General features: G+C 40.9%; 1 protein-coding gene across 9 annotated transcripts in view; it reads left to right on the top strand.

Annotated features, from left to right (window-relative positions):
- LOC129170059 (tenascin-like) overlaps window positions 1-6,814 on the top strand; it is a 47,985-nt gene extending 41,171 nt beyond the window's left edge. For 7 of the 9 annotated variants that reach the window (XM_054757221.1, XM_054757224.1, XM_054757225.1 and 4 more), the window contains 11 exons: window positions 410-532; window positions 818-961; window positions 1,029-1,148; window positions 1,220-1,363; window positions 1,567-1,697; window positions 1,771-1,903; window positions 1,977-2,128; window positions 2,194-2,290; window positions 2,365-2,526; window positions 6,104-6,267; window positions 6,336-6,810. In XM_054757221.1, coding sequence (XP_054613196.1) covers window positions 410-532; window positions 818-961; window positions 1,029-1,148; window positions 1,220-1,363; window positions 1,567-1,697; window positions 1,771-1,903; window positions 1,977-2,128; window positions 2,194-2,290; window positions 2,365-2,526; window positions 6,104-6,267; window positions 6,336-6,446 — 1,481 coding nt within the window. In that variant the 3' untranslated portion in view covers window positions 6,447-6,810. Of the gene's footprint in view, window positions 1-409; window positions 533-817; window positions 962-1,028; window positions 1,149-1,219; window positions 1,364-1,566; window positions 1,698-1,770; window positions 1,904-1,976; window positions 2,129-2,193; window positions 2,291-2,364; window positions 2,527-6,103; window positions 6,268-6,335 lie in introns of all 9 variants that reach the window. The other 2 variants (XM_054757227.1, XM_054757226.1) reach the window with 2 other exon arrangements.
- The last annotated feature ends 6,239 nt before the right edge of the window (window positions 6,815-13,053 follow it).

Genomic DNA, 13,053 nt, shown 5'->3' with positions numbered 1-13,053 from the left:
TTACTGGTTGTATGCTAACCTCTGGGACCTCTCAAGATTGGGTTTACTGGTTGTATCCTAACATCTGGGGCATTTATGGCATTTTGTTGGATCCCAGTCAAATCTTTGGGGTAGCTCAGACAGGTACATAAACCACACTGGGTCCTGATTAACCTCTTGGACTTCTCAGGACTAGATCTATTGGGTCTATACTAACTGCTGGGACCTCTTAGGACTGGGTTTACTGGTTCTATGCTAACTTCTGTGGCCTCTCGGGACTGGATCCACTGGGTCTATACTAACCTCTTTAGCACACTCATCATTGTGTTGATCTGGACGCTGGTTGAGCTCAGATCGCCCGAACTGATGGGTATCTTCTCTCTTTGGACATGTCTTTGGTGTCATCATTAACCCTTTGTCTTTCTGCCAGGCCTGATGACACCAAAGGGCCTTCGTTTTTCTGACGTGACCGACTCCTCAACTGTCGTCCACTGGTCAATGCCTCAGTCGGCAGTCGACAACTATCGCATCACATACGTGCCACTTGAAGGGGGTAAGATCAGCATAGTATTGCTGCTAAAATGACATTGCTGACATGACGTATTAGGGGTGTAACGATTTGATTTGTTTTACCATTGCTCCAATTTAGTTCAAGAATGATTTCTACAACGATATGATTTGATTCAAGGTTGGGAACATTGATACAGGAGCTCTCCAAAGAGCAAATACACCGATTAATCGATTAGTCTTTACACCCCAAGTATCTAATACGCTCCTCTGGTAGCACTGTACTATTTAATCATAGTGGCTGCCGTAGTGACTCTCTGCTGGTCCACAGGAAACCCCATGATGGTGACTGTGGACGGCCACGTCCTTCAGGCCTTGCTGCCCAACATGAGTCCTGGCAAGATGTACCAGGTGACCGTCACTGCAGTGAAGGGTCTGGAGGAGAGCGACCCCAGCGTTGACTCCATAACCACAGGTGGGCCTGGAGTACTCACACTGGGATCTACCTTCCTCAGTGGATGCTCATGTCTTTTTCCCCCCAGTTTTGGACCGACCTCAAGGTCTGACTGCAGTGAACGTAACTGACAGCTCCGCTCTGTTGCTGTGGCAACCATCTGTAGCCTTGGTGGATGGCTACGTCATCATGTACAGCTCTGAGTCAGGTACTACATAAATCTCTCCGTTACTTCATTGGCTGCAATTGTGTCACGGACCCCCTGATGTTGTCTTACAGCATCCCCAGTCGTGGAGCAGGTTTCCGGGGCAACGACGGAATTAGCCATGCGGTCACTGGCTCCGGGAAGCCTCTACACGGTGGAGCTCTTTGCCACCAAAGAGGCTCAGAAGAGTGCATCTGTTGGAACAGAATTCACCACTGGTAGGAAAAACTTACAGTTCCTACGTCTGTAGCTGACAGACGGAGAGTTGGCAGAGCTCCAGGCTGCATTTTAAGATGCGTAGCGAAGCCTCAACTGGTGGGCGTACACACGGGGTGGGCTCATCTGGCTAGGGGAGGGTCAGAGGCAGAAAGGGTGATTTTCCTTCAAGACGTCATGAATAAGAATCCAGACTTGTTTCCAGATGTGGACCCTCCGCGAGATCTGATGGCCGTTAACATTCAAGCAGACAGCGCCACTCTGTCGTGGAAACCTCCACAGGCTGCAATCAGCGTTTACGTCCTCACCTTCTCCTCGCCGGACGGCTCAGCCCGGGTGCCAAACACACACATACCTAAAATACCGTAGGATTTGAATATTAAAGGATTTTTAAAATTGTGTGTGCCAGGAGGTGACGCTGAGCCCCACGGCCTCGTCTTACATCATGGCCCAGCTGGCCAGATCCACAGAGTACACGGTCCAAATGCAGGCCGTCGCCGGAGACAGGAGGAGTCGCCACATAACGACCACCTTCACGACAGGCAGGCACACCGACTCAGACTTGGTGGAATTGCCAGCGATAGTGAGAGACGTGGTGTTTGCTTTTGCTTCTAGTTGGAGAGCTGCACAGACACCCCAAAGACTGCGCTCAGATCTTCCTGAACGGACAGACGGCGTCGGGCGTGTACACGGTCTACGTGGGCGGCGTGGACAGCCAGGCCATCCAGGTGTACTGCGACATGGACACGGACGGCGGTGGATGGATGGTGAGGCGCGAGGTGACGCTGAAATTACATCACAGCTGGACTCATGAGGGTCTGTCCCTCTTCAGGTCTTCTTGAGACGCCAGAACGGCAGGCTGGACTTCTTCAGGAACTGGAAAAACTATACGGCTGGGTTTGGTAACGTCAATGACGAGTTCTGGTTGGGTAAGATTATCTGCTGTGTTTTTTTCTTCAACTTTTCCAACTCGGTTCCTAATATTTAACCCTGACTGAACCAGGTCTGAGCAACCTTCACAAGATCACGTCTGCTGGACAGTACGTGCTGCGTGTGGACCTGAGGGACAGCGGCGAGTTGGCCTACGCTCAGTATGACAGGTTCAGCATCGCAGAGCCCAGAACGCGATACAAGATCTCTATCGGGGCTTACAGCGGGACGGCAGGTGAGGTTTTCAAGGAACGCTTTGGAGGATCTCTCCTTCGAATGTGAATGTGTTGAGCCTGTCTCTGGGTTTGAGTGCTAGGCACATCTCAAGGGGCACACACCTAGTATAGCATAGCATAGTGCGTGGATGTTAGCATTGTTATTAGCATTAGCATTCCTAGTCCACAGTCACGGTGTTTGGCTGTCAGCAACACTCGCTGCCGACACCTACAGGATTTAAGTGGAACAACAATCCGAATGTCAGTTGTTAGGTTTAGCTTCTTGTCACAGGTGATCAACTCCCACGGTGTCGTGTTGGACTTTAAAAACAACTTAGTTGTTTTTAAGTAATCCTGGTTCTGTTCTTCTGTTCCCAGGTTTCTTCCTTACAGGCAGTTTTTTTCTTTGACTCCGTCACCAAAGTGCTCGTGTGTGTAGAAATCACACATTTCTGTCTTTGAACGCTCTTTAAAATAAAAAATATATATTTATACGCTGAGCATAAAGCCATAATCTACCAAGAAAATGACTTTTTTTTGAGAAGAAGAAAGTCAAATATTTCAGAGAACAAACATAATGAAATGTTGGATTTAGAAAAAAACCTCAACATTTTCAAGAAAAATATTTTAATCTTATGAAAATAAATAAAATAAATAAAAGAATAAATAAAAGTTGTAATCTTACTAGAATAAAATTGTAGAAAAAAGGCTCATGTTCTTTTTGAGGAAAAAAATTCATAAGCTTACAAAAATTAAGTTGTATATTTTTAATTTTTAAACTATTTTATATAGACCCCGGAGGGGACATGAAGAAAAAAAATCTGATGGGTGAAAAAAATAAAATAAAATAACGTTTGCGAGCTAACGCAAAAGAGACGGCGGTAAAGTTAGAAACATATTCACATCTTCAAACTTCCGGGATGAATAACTCCCAAGTGAAGGTTCTAACGCAGCAAACATAACTCTTTCCCACCGTGCAACACAGACAAACAGCTACAAGCCACTTTTGATCAAAACGAGCCGTCTTCTGTGCAGTCTGACTTCTATTGATCTCCAGGAGAAGCCGGCAGCGAGACCGGAGCGCAGGGACCGTCTACAAATGTCTTCTTCTTCTATGGTGGTTGGCGTCAATGTTGCCAACTCCTCAGTAAGACGAGTATCTATTGGCTGTCCTGGAAGGCCATAGATGACGTCGTTGGCTAGTTTGCATGTTTTTATGCATATGATAAAAAACATACGTATGATAGATTAACAGAGTAAATAAAAACACCTTGATTATGTTCAGAAGTACAAAAATATACACGAAGCAACAAGTTTGTGAAAATGGACTTTTACATCATTTAGGGCAATTTTTATGAGGTTGTTAATAAATTCACTTGTGTCACGTGGAGCACTGATCAAAAGTCACCTCACACATCAGCGACTCCTTCCTGGTATTACTACAGCAATTAGTTTGGAAAATGTGCTTTGAAATCATTTTGGAATTATCGTTAATAAATTCAATTCTGTCACATGTCCATTCAAAAACTTCACTTCTGTGAAGAGTAAGACCACAGAATTCACCTCACACATCAATGGATCAATGGCCAAGTGAAGCTATGAACGGACATGTTACACAATGCGTTTGTTAAACAATAACATTTCCCCCAAATGATTTAAGGCACATTTTCCCAAAGTCTTTGCTGTAGTGTGAACAGGAGGAGGTCGCTGATGTGTGAGGTGACTTTTGATCAGTGCTACACGTGACACAAGTGAATTTATTAACGACCTCATAAAAATTGCTCTAAATTATGTCAAAGTCCATTTTCACAAACTTTTTGCTTCGTAAATATATTTCTAGCCACGACGTCATCTATGGCCTTCCAGGACAGCCAATAGATACTCGTCTTACTGAGGAGTTGGCAACATTGACGCCAACCACCATAGAAGAAGAAGACATTTGTAGACGGTCCCTGCGCTCCGGTCTCGCTTCCGGCTTCTCCTGGAGATCAATAGAAGTCAGACTGCACAGAAGACGGCTCGTTTTGATCAAAAGTGGCTTGTAGCTGTTTGTCTGTGTTGCACGGTGGGAAAGAGTTATGTTTGCTGCGTTAGAACCTTCACTTGGGAGTTATTCATCCCGGAAGTTTGAAGATGTGAATATGTTTCTAACTTTACCGCCGTCTCTTTTGCGTTAGCGCGCAAAAGTTTTGCGAGGGAACGCAAAAGTTTTGTTTTTGTTTTTTTTTTTACCCATCATCATTTTTTTTTCCACCATGTCCCCTCGGGGCCTCCGTAATTTTACTGAGAAAAAAGTTGTACTATTTCAGAGTAACGTCATATATAGGTTAAAAAAACGTTGTGTATATTTTTGAGGAAAATGGCATAAAATTGTGAAAATTTGTTTGGATACATTTTTAATCTTTCAAGAATAAAGTTGTATTTTTTTTTTTACATATATTTTCAAGAAAAAAATGCAATCTTTTGAGAATAAATGCGTTTGTTGTTTTTTTTAAAGTTGTAATCTTACTAGAATAAAATTGTAGACTTTGAAGAAAAAAAAAGCTAATGTTTTGACATTTTTTTGTCTCAGGAAAAAGTCCTAATCTTACAAAAATAAAGATGTCTATTCTTGAATTTAAAAAAATATTCTATTTAGAAAAAGGTTGTAAGCTCTCCGAGTAAAGTCATATGTAGTCTAGAAAAAAGCTGTGTATATTTTCCAATCTAAAAAGGCATAAACTTGTGAAAATAAGTTTCATATATATTTGTAGTCTTTCAAGAATAATTGTGTGGGTTTTTTTAACTCGCATATTTTCGTGAAAAAAACGTATCATCTTATGAGAATAACCTTGTAGACTTTCAGCAACACCAGGCTTATATTTGGATGTTTTTTTGGTCATAATCCTCCAAAATTAAAGTTGTATATTCTTTTTTTTAAATTTTATTTTATTTTAAGTCTTTAGTAGTTTAATAGTTTGGAAAAAAGTTGGGTATATTTTCAAGAAAAAGGGGCTTATGTTTGAGATGTTTTTGCCCTCATCTTAAAGATAGAAAGTTAAGATATATTCTTCTTTTCATTTTAGGAAGTTGGGATCTTTGGAAGTAGAATTTTTTTAGAAGAAAGTTGTGTACTTTTTGAGATAGAAATCATATTTTACAGAGAAAAAGCTATCATTTTATGATTATTTTTTTAAAGTCATGTATATTTGAACAATTTTCCAGCAAAAAAGTGCATAATTTGGAACACCTGCCCAAACTTGAACGCCCCTTGAAATGTCTCTTACTGTCCAATGTGCAGTCCAAAGTCACCCACTGTAACTTTGGTGTGTTTAGCCGAAACGCCACCAAATTTGGTAGGCACCTTTACGGGATTGATAGCACGTGGGTGAAGAATTTGAGCGAGATTGGTGGAAAAACATGGCCGCCATCTAGCGAAATGCCTTAGCATCTTAGCAGCTCATCAATGGTCCATAAGCCACTGAGCAACTGTCTCATGAGGATAACACTTTGAGGATGTTGGTATGACACCTATGCTAGCATTTTCATCCCCATCCTTAGGGGGCGCCACCACCACCGACGTCTTTCACGGTTAGCTTTGTTTTGCGTCCGCACCAGGCGACTCCATGACATACCACCAGGGGCGCCCCTTCTCCACCTACGACAACGACAACGACATCGCCGTCACCAACTGCGCTCTGTCCTACAAAGGAGCTTTCTGGTACAAAAACTGCCACCGCGTCAACCTGATGGGCAAATATGGCGACAGGAGTCACAGTAAGGTACGGAAGTCCCGCCCCCTCCCTTCCTTCTCTAGGCGGGCGTTGATGTCGGTTTCTCCCTCCCGCAGGGCGTCAATTGGTTCCACTGGAAGGGACACGAAACCTCCATTCAGTTCGCCGAGATGAAGATGCGACCGGCGGACTTTGGGAGTCTCGAGAGCAGGAAAAAAAGGTCGTAGTCGCAAGACCACATGACGCTTGCTGCTCAAACACACAACGAGCACACACACACACACACACACACACACACACACGTGCCACATTCACGTTCAGAAAATACATTTTCAACAACTTTTTCATCATTTAGTATTCTCAGGACACGTAAGTCATATTTCAATTGGAAGAGGAGGTGTAACTCCCGCTGCAAAGGAAAATAAAGACATGAAAACAAATGTGTGCCTACTTCACTTCCTTTTGCAGCCAGCAGGTGGCACTGTTGCCCGGTCTGCACCAAACATCCCATTTACCTGCACGCTGCTCCTCATTATTATTATTATCATCTTTCTCATTCATTTCGGTGATTCATTACAAAAACAAAAAACGTACAATAAAGGAAGTCAACGAAATCATTTTAAAAAATACAAGCAAAAAATCTAAATGACTAATTTGTAATCTTGTTTTTTAAAAAATAAGAAAATAAAAACTTAGTAATAGTAAGGAAATAGTAATCTTATGAGAATAAACGTCTGGGGGGGGGGGTTAGGAAAAAGTTGTTATTTGCTAGAATAAATTTGTACTTTCAAGAAAAAAAGGCTCATGTTTTGAGATTTTTTTAATGAGAGAAAAAAGTTCTAATCTTACAAAAATGAAGCTGTATGTTCTTTCATTATTAAAAGATTTTATTTCGAAAAAAGTTGTAATATTTCAGAGTAAAGCCATTTATTGTGTTAAAAAGAAGTTGCCTATAATTTTGAGGAAAATGACATGCTGAGGCATAAAATTGTGAAAAGAAATTTTAATAAATGAATTATAGGTTTTTAATCTTTCAAGAATGAAGCAATATTTTTTAATGAGACTGAATGTATTTGTTTTGTAAAGGCTTATGTTCCCACACGTTTTTGTCATCATTTTATGTACAATATTCAAATATAAGTCGTATATTCTTGAGTGCTTTCATTTTAAAATAGTATAATGTTTTTAGAAAAAGTGTAAGTTTTGAGTTCAAAAGGCATATGTTACAGAGAAAAAGTCCTATTTTGACAAAAACCAACTATTTCTTTAGAAGCTATGATAAGTGTGTTTGTTTTTCAAGATGAAGTTGTCATTTGCCAGGATTCATTCTTTGACTTTCAGGGAAAAAAAGGCTCATGTTTTCAGATTGTTTTTTGAGTCAAAAAGTCATAATCTTAGAAAAAATAAAGCTGGATATTCTTGAATTTTTCAAAATGTTATTTAGAAAGAAGTTGTCTCTCCTCCTGGCATCCGCCAGTCTGGGAAGACTGGATCTGCGCCTTGAGCGGGGATAGCAGATTAGACAGCCTTGTTTGTGGCTGAGTGGCCCCCCCCATACGACAGTGGCAGTCGCAGTTGCAGATGGAGGTGCTTGTTTTTGGTGTCTTTTTCAATGCATTTTTTCCAGCCAATCGTTTTTCGTCAGCGGACTGAGGAGGCGCTCCTCACCCCTCCTGAGTCCGTTTTTCAGCTCATGACTCCAGCGGGTTCGGTCGTCCAGCTGCTCTCGTCCAAACCCAGAGCTTTCGTGTCTTTTTTGCACAGATCTTTGAAGCGGGGGCCGGCCTCGAGCTCGTTGTCCGGATGCAAGCTCTCCGTATAGAATATCTTTGGGTATTCTTCCATCCGCCATCCGATGGACGCGTCCCACCCAGCAGAGACGAGGCTCAGGCAGCAGGGTGAATAGGCTTGGTAAATTTGCACGGGAGAGTACCTCGTTGTTGGTGATACGGTCGCTCCATTTGATGTTGAGAATACTCGTGTCACTGCCGTATAGCAAGGTACTGAGGACGCATGCCTCGTACACAGCCATCTTCGTGTGTCTTGATAGCTTTCGGGTTAGCCACACCTTCTGCGATAGTTTCCCGAAGGTCGCTGCAGCAAGACCGATTCTTCTGTCAAGTTCGTTGTCGAGAGAGTGGTTGTCCGATCATTTGGATCCAAGGTATGTAAACTCATGGACCACATCGAGCGGGTGGTTTTCGATATTTATCACGGGTGGGTCCGAGTTGCCTCGGTACATTACTTTGGTCTTCTGCCGGCTGATGCTGAGACTGAAGCGGCTGCAGGCTTTGTTGAAGATGCCGAGCATTGATTGTAATTCCAATTGCGAGTGGGCTACAAACGCCGCATCGTCAGCAAACAGCATTTCACTGATGGATACTTTTCGGATCTTGGATTTTGCGCTCCAACGTGATAAGTTGAACAGCTTGTCAGTTGACCTTGCATGGAAGCAGATGCCGTAGTTCCAGCTGCCGAAAGCATACTTCAACATTACGGCAAAATACAAGGTATATGTTGAAGAGGGTAGGAGCACACACCAGCCCTGTTTTACTCCACGGCTGATGTCGGCTGCTTCTGAAAACTGGATACGAGCTTTCATGTCGGTATGGAAGGATTTCATGATTTGCTGCATTCGAGGGGGGCACCCGATCTCCTTGAGAACTCGGAACAGTCCTTCACGGCCAACTGTGACAAAAGCTTTTGTCAGGTCGATGAATGCGATGTAAAGCGGTTTGTTTTGCTCTCCACATTTCTCCTGTAACTGCCTGACAGAAAAGATCATCTCAATCGGGTCTGAAACCACGTTGGCTTTCAGGATGGATCCTTTCCGCGAGCTTCCGAAGACGGCTGAGAACAACACGTGCCAATGCTTTCTGACGCTGAGCAACGATATCCCACGATTGCTGTCGCAGTCGCTTCGACTACCTTTGTTTCTATGCAGTGTCACTATTTTGCTGTCCTTCATGTCTTGAGGCACTTCCCGTCTTCCCAGCAGCGATAGAGATAGAGATTTGGACTTTCAGGGAAAAAAAGGCTCATGTTTTGGAATTTTTTTTGAGTCAAAAGTCATAATTTTCCCAAAAATAAAGCTTGATATTCTTGAATTTAAAAAAAATTATATTTAGAAAGAAGTTGTGTATATGTTCATGAAAAAAGACTTATGTTTTGATCGATTTTTGTCATAATCTTATATATAATATATACTAATGTACATTCGTGATTTTTAAACATTTTACTTCTAAATCTAAATCTCAAATCTTTCAGCTTAAAGTCGTGTCATTTCGTTAGAAAAACTTGTTGAGGGAAAAAGCCCAAAGATTTTATTAGGGGTCATATATTTGAAAAAGGAATAAAATTAAACAAAAATAGGAGGAAAAAAATTGAGCAAAAAGGCATACATACATAAATATATAAAAATATTTTAAGAAATGCATATACTGTATATATATATATATATATATATATATATAAATACACGTAGATTTTTCAGTCTGATGTCCCCCCTTTTATGGACATCACAACTGAGAACAATTTTTTATTTTTATTATTCAATTAAAAAACATCGTTTAAAAATAATAATGAATTTGGTGAATAAATAAACAGCAAGAATAAATCACAGATAAAACAATCTATCCATCCATCCATTTTCTATACCGCTTCTTCCTCATTAGGGTCGCGGGGGCATGCTGGAGCCTATCCCAGCTGACTTGGGGCGACAGGCGGGGTACACCCTGGACTGGTGTCCAGCCAATGGCAGGGCACATATAGACAAACACTCACATTCATACCTATGGACCATTTAGAGTCTCCAGTGAAGCTAACATGCATGTTTTTGGAATGTGGGAGGAAACCGGAGTACCCGGAGAACCCCCCCACACACGGGGAGAACATGCAAACTCCACACAGAAATGCCCAAGGGAGAATCCAACCCAGGTCTTCCCGATCTCCAGGCTGTTCCTGTGTTGGCCAACATGCTAACCACTAGACCACCGTGTGGCCGATAAAACAATCCATGAAATAAAATAATAATAATAAGCTGAATAAATGTGGCTTGATAAGGTTTGCTGGCTGGATGCTCTCATCAAAAGCACGCGGGTCTCGGGTCGACTTCCCGCTTCAGCCTGACCCAATACTTACGTCACCGAGGTGACGCTTCTCAGCTTCTCTTCGTGGAACTAAATGTCTCTCAATCTGAAATAGATTGCTCTTTGTTATTGACCGCAACAGAATGATATTTGAACGATGTGATGCTGGCAGCTGCTGTCGTGTGCCCTCTAGTGGCCGTGAGCAGTACGACACCAATCGACCGTCCGATTGACATTTGTGGCCATCAGCTCGCCTTCCACCAAGGAAACAACATCATTATACAACACTATGACAATAATGGCACGCACGCACGAGACAAATGTCAAAAAGTTTGTCGTTTGGGGAGAAAAGTTGGAATATTCAAGAAAAAATACATTTTTTGGAGTAGTTAATAGTTAATACAATATGGTATAAAAATGTTAATTTTTTTAAGAGAAAAAGTTCGGAGCGTTTTGAGAAAAATGTATAAACTTGCAAGAATAACGTCATTTTTTCTTTAGTAAAAAAATCTTACCGAATGACATTTTTTTAAATGTTTTTGTGGACACTTGACATTTTAAATGGAAAATAAAGGTCAACTTTTTGTTACAGAAAAGTCTTGGATCTTTTTGAAAACAAAGTTGAATGTTGTTTCCAAAAGAAGTAGGCCTTTTTTTAAGAAAAAAAGTAGTTTTTAAAAAATGTTTTATATTACGGTAGTATAATATATACCATATGGAGATATATCATATTTCATAGCTTCATATTTCATAAACTTATGAGAATAAAATCAGGGGAGTTATCATTTCTTCAAGATGAAACAAGAATATTATTTATAGATAAATAGATGCATGATAATATAGAAAATTCATCATCTTTGAGAAAAAAAACAATAGTCTTTCTTATTTGTTTAATTTTTTCAGAAAATCTTTTGAGGAAAACGTTTTTCAATACGTCTTGAATTTTAATATCTTTTTATCTGAAGTGTATTTTGAAATGTTTGAAAAACGCACCTACTTGAGAGAATAAAATTGGATATTTACCAGAAAAATTCACAAACTTGCAGATCCTTAAAATAATTTGTTGTTATTAAATGAAAGTTGTAATCCAACCGGCATAAAATAAAATAATGAACACAAATTATGATGATAAATTATTTTTTTAATTTTTACTGCATTATTTGACATTAAAATAATACAAATGTATTTCAATTAGATTACATTAAAAATACAAAGATATGAAATTCAAGTAAACATAATGAATGAATGAATGATAAAAGACGAGAAAAGGAAAAAGACCATTTTTGTGGAAATTCATACATTTTGAAAAAAAAAGGCTTACACTTACAAAAAATAAAGTAAAACATTCTTTGTGAAAAATGTCAACACGAATGAATATTTGAGTCAAAACTGAAGTGCATTTCAAATGTGTTTGAATTGTGTGTTGGCGGCTCGTTCTCGGCTTGACGTCCAACTTAGCATCTCACGAGGTGGCCGTCGTTAACGTGCATGTGCTGTTTGTTTTGGAATATGTTAAAGGCATTTCTTTGCCACCATCTGGGCGCATTTTAAGGCCAAACGCTTCTTGTGCTAAGAAAGTCTGTGTCGACCGCTCACTGCCGCCACAGCGGGCCAACACGCAACGCAGCGTCGCTCGTCAAACACGCTTGGAACACACTACCGATACTATTAGTCCAAAAAATATGCTTACATAAGCACGGCTTACGGGTTGTGGGCCTAAATGAAGCATTTTCAAGCATAAAAATGTCAAAATGAAGTCAAATGCAAGCAGACGGCATTCACAAGATGCATTCGGATGAAGTATTCTACACTGCTCACTAGGTGGCAGTCATGTTTCATGGATAAGACAGTAGCCACCGCAGGAAGTACTCCATGTGCTCACATTATGTCTTATTTTTGTCTTATTTTCTCTTATGTCTACTATATTGGGTAATAGGAGTGTAAAGGTGACTACAGGGGTGTTATTTCATGTCTAGAGGGCTCCAATGATGTTAAAAAAAGTATTTAGAAGGTAGTAAACAGGTAATCAGGGTCAGGTGTGGAACCAATGAAGCGCCATAAAGGAGGGATAAGGGTATTTTTTTATTAGTATAACTTTTCTCCTGAAAATATACAACTTTTCTCGAAAAAAAGGACTTTGTTTAAAAACATCACGCTGGAAAATATCCAACTTTCTTCTTGTAAAATAAAAACAACTTTTCTTTGTGATTCTTGAAAGATTAGAACTTTTTTCCCAACTTTTGTCAGCTTTAAACGTGCTAGCATGCTAGCATGCTAGCACGCAGCTCGGTGGCCTTCAGTTGATGCTTTGTGGTGATACCAAAGGCGGCGCGATGAGATCATCCAACCTCGAGTAAAAACCTTCCATTTTACAATCTTTGCATCTGCTTTACCACTTTGGCTTTCACTTTCCATCTGGTCCGTCTCACGCTCTCCACCGCCGCCGTGGCCCCTTTTGCCAAAGGTCGACGACGGTGACCTCCGTCTGATCGGCCGGGAGGGACGTCGCCGCCTCCACGGACACAAAAAGTCCACAAGTGGAAGGACGCTCTTCGCTTTGCCTTCAGTTTGCTCCTTCGTTTGATACACGAGTCAGCGATGATCAGCTACTAATCATCAATCAATACAAGACCACACACGACACTCATCTTCATTGCTACGCTACGCTACGGTACTGTACTATACTGTACTGTACTGTACACTACTGTACTGTACTGTACTGTACACTGTACTGTACTATACTGTA

The sequence above is a fragment of the Dunckerocampus dactyliophorus genome, chromosome 17 (assembly GCF_027744805.1).
Source record: "Dunckerocampus dactyliophorus isolate RoL2022-P2 chromosome 17, RoL_Ddac_1.1, whole genome shotgun sequence".
Lineage (NCBI taxonomy): Eukaryota > Metazoa > Chordata > Actinopteri > Syngnathiformes > Syngnathidae > Dunckerocampus > Dunckerocampus dactyliophorus.
Note: the sequence above shows the minus strand (reverse complement) of the source record. Positions and strands in the feature narration are given on the sequence as shown.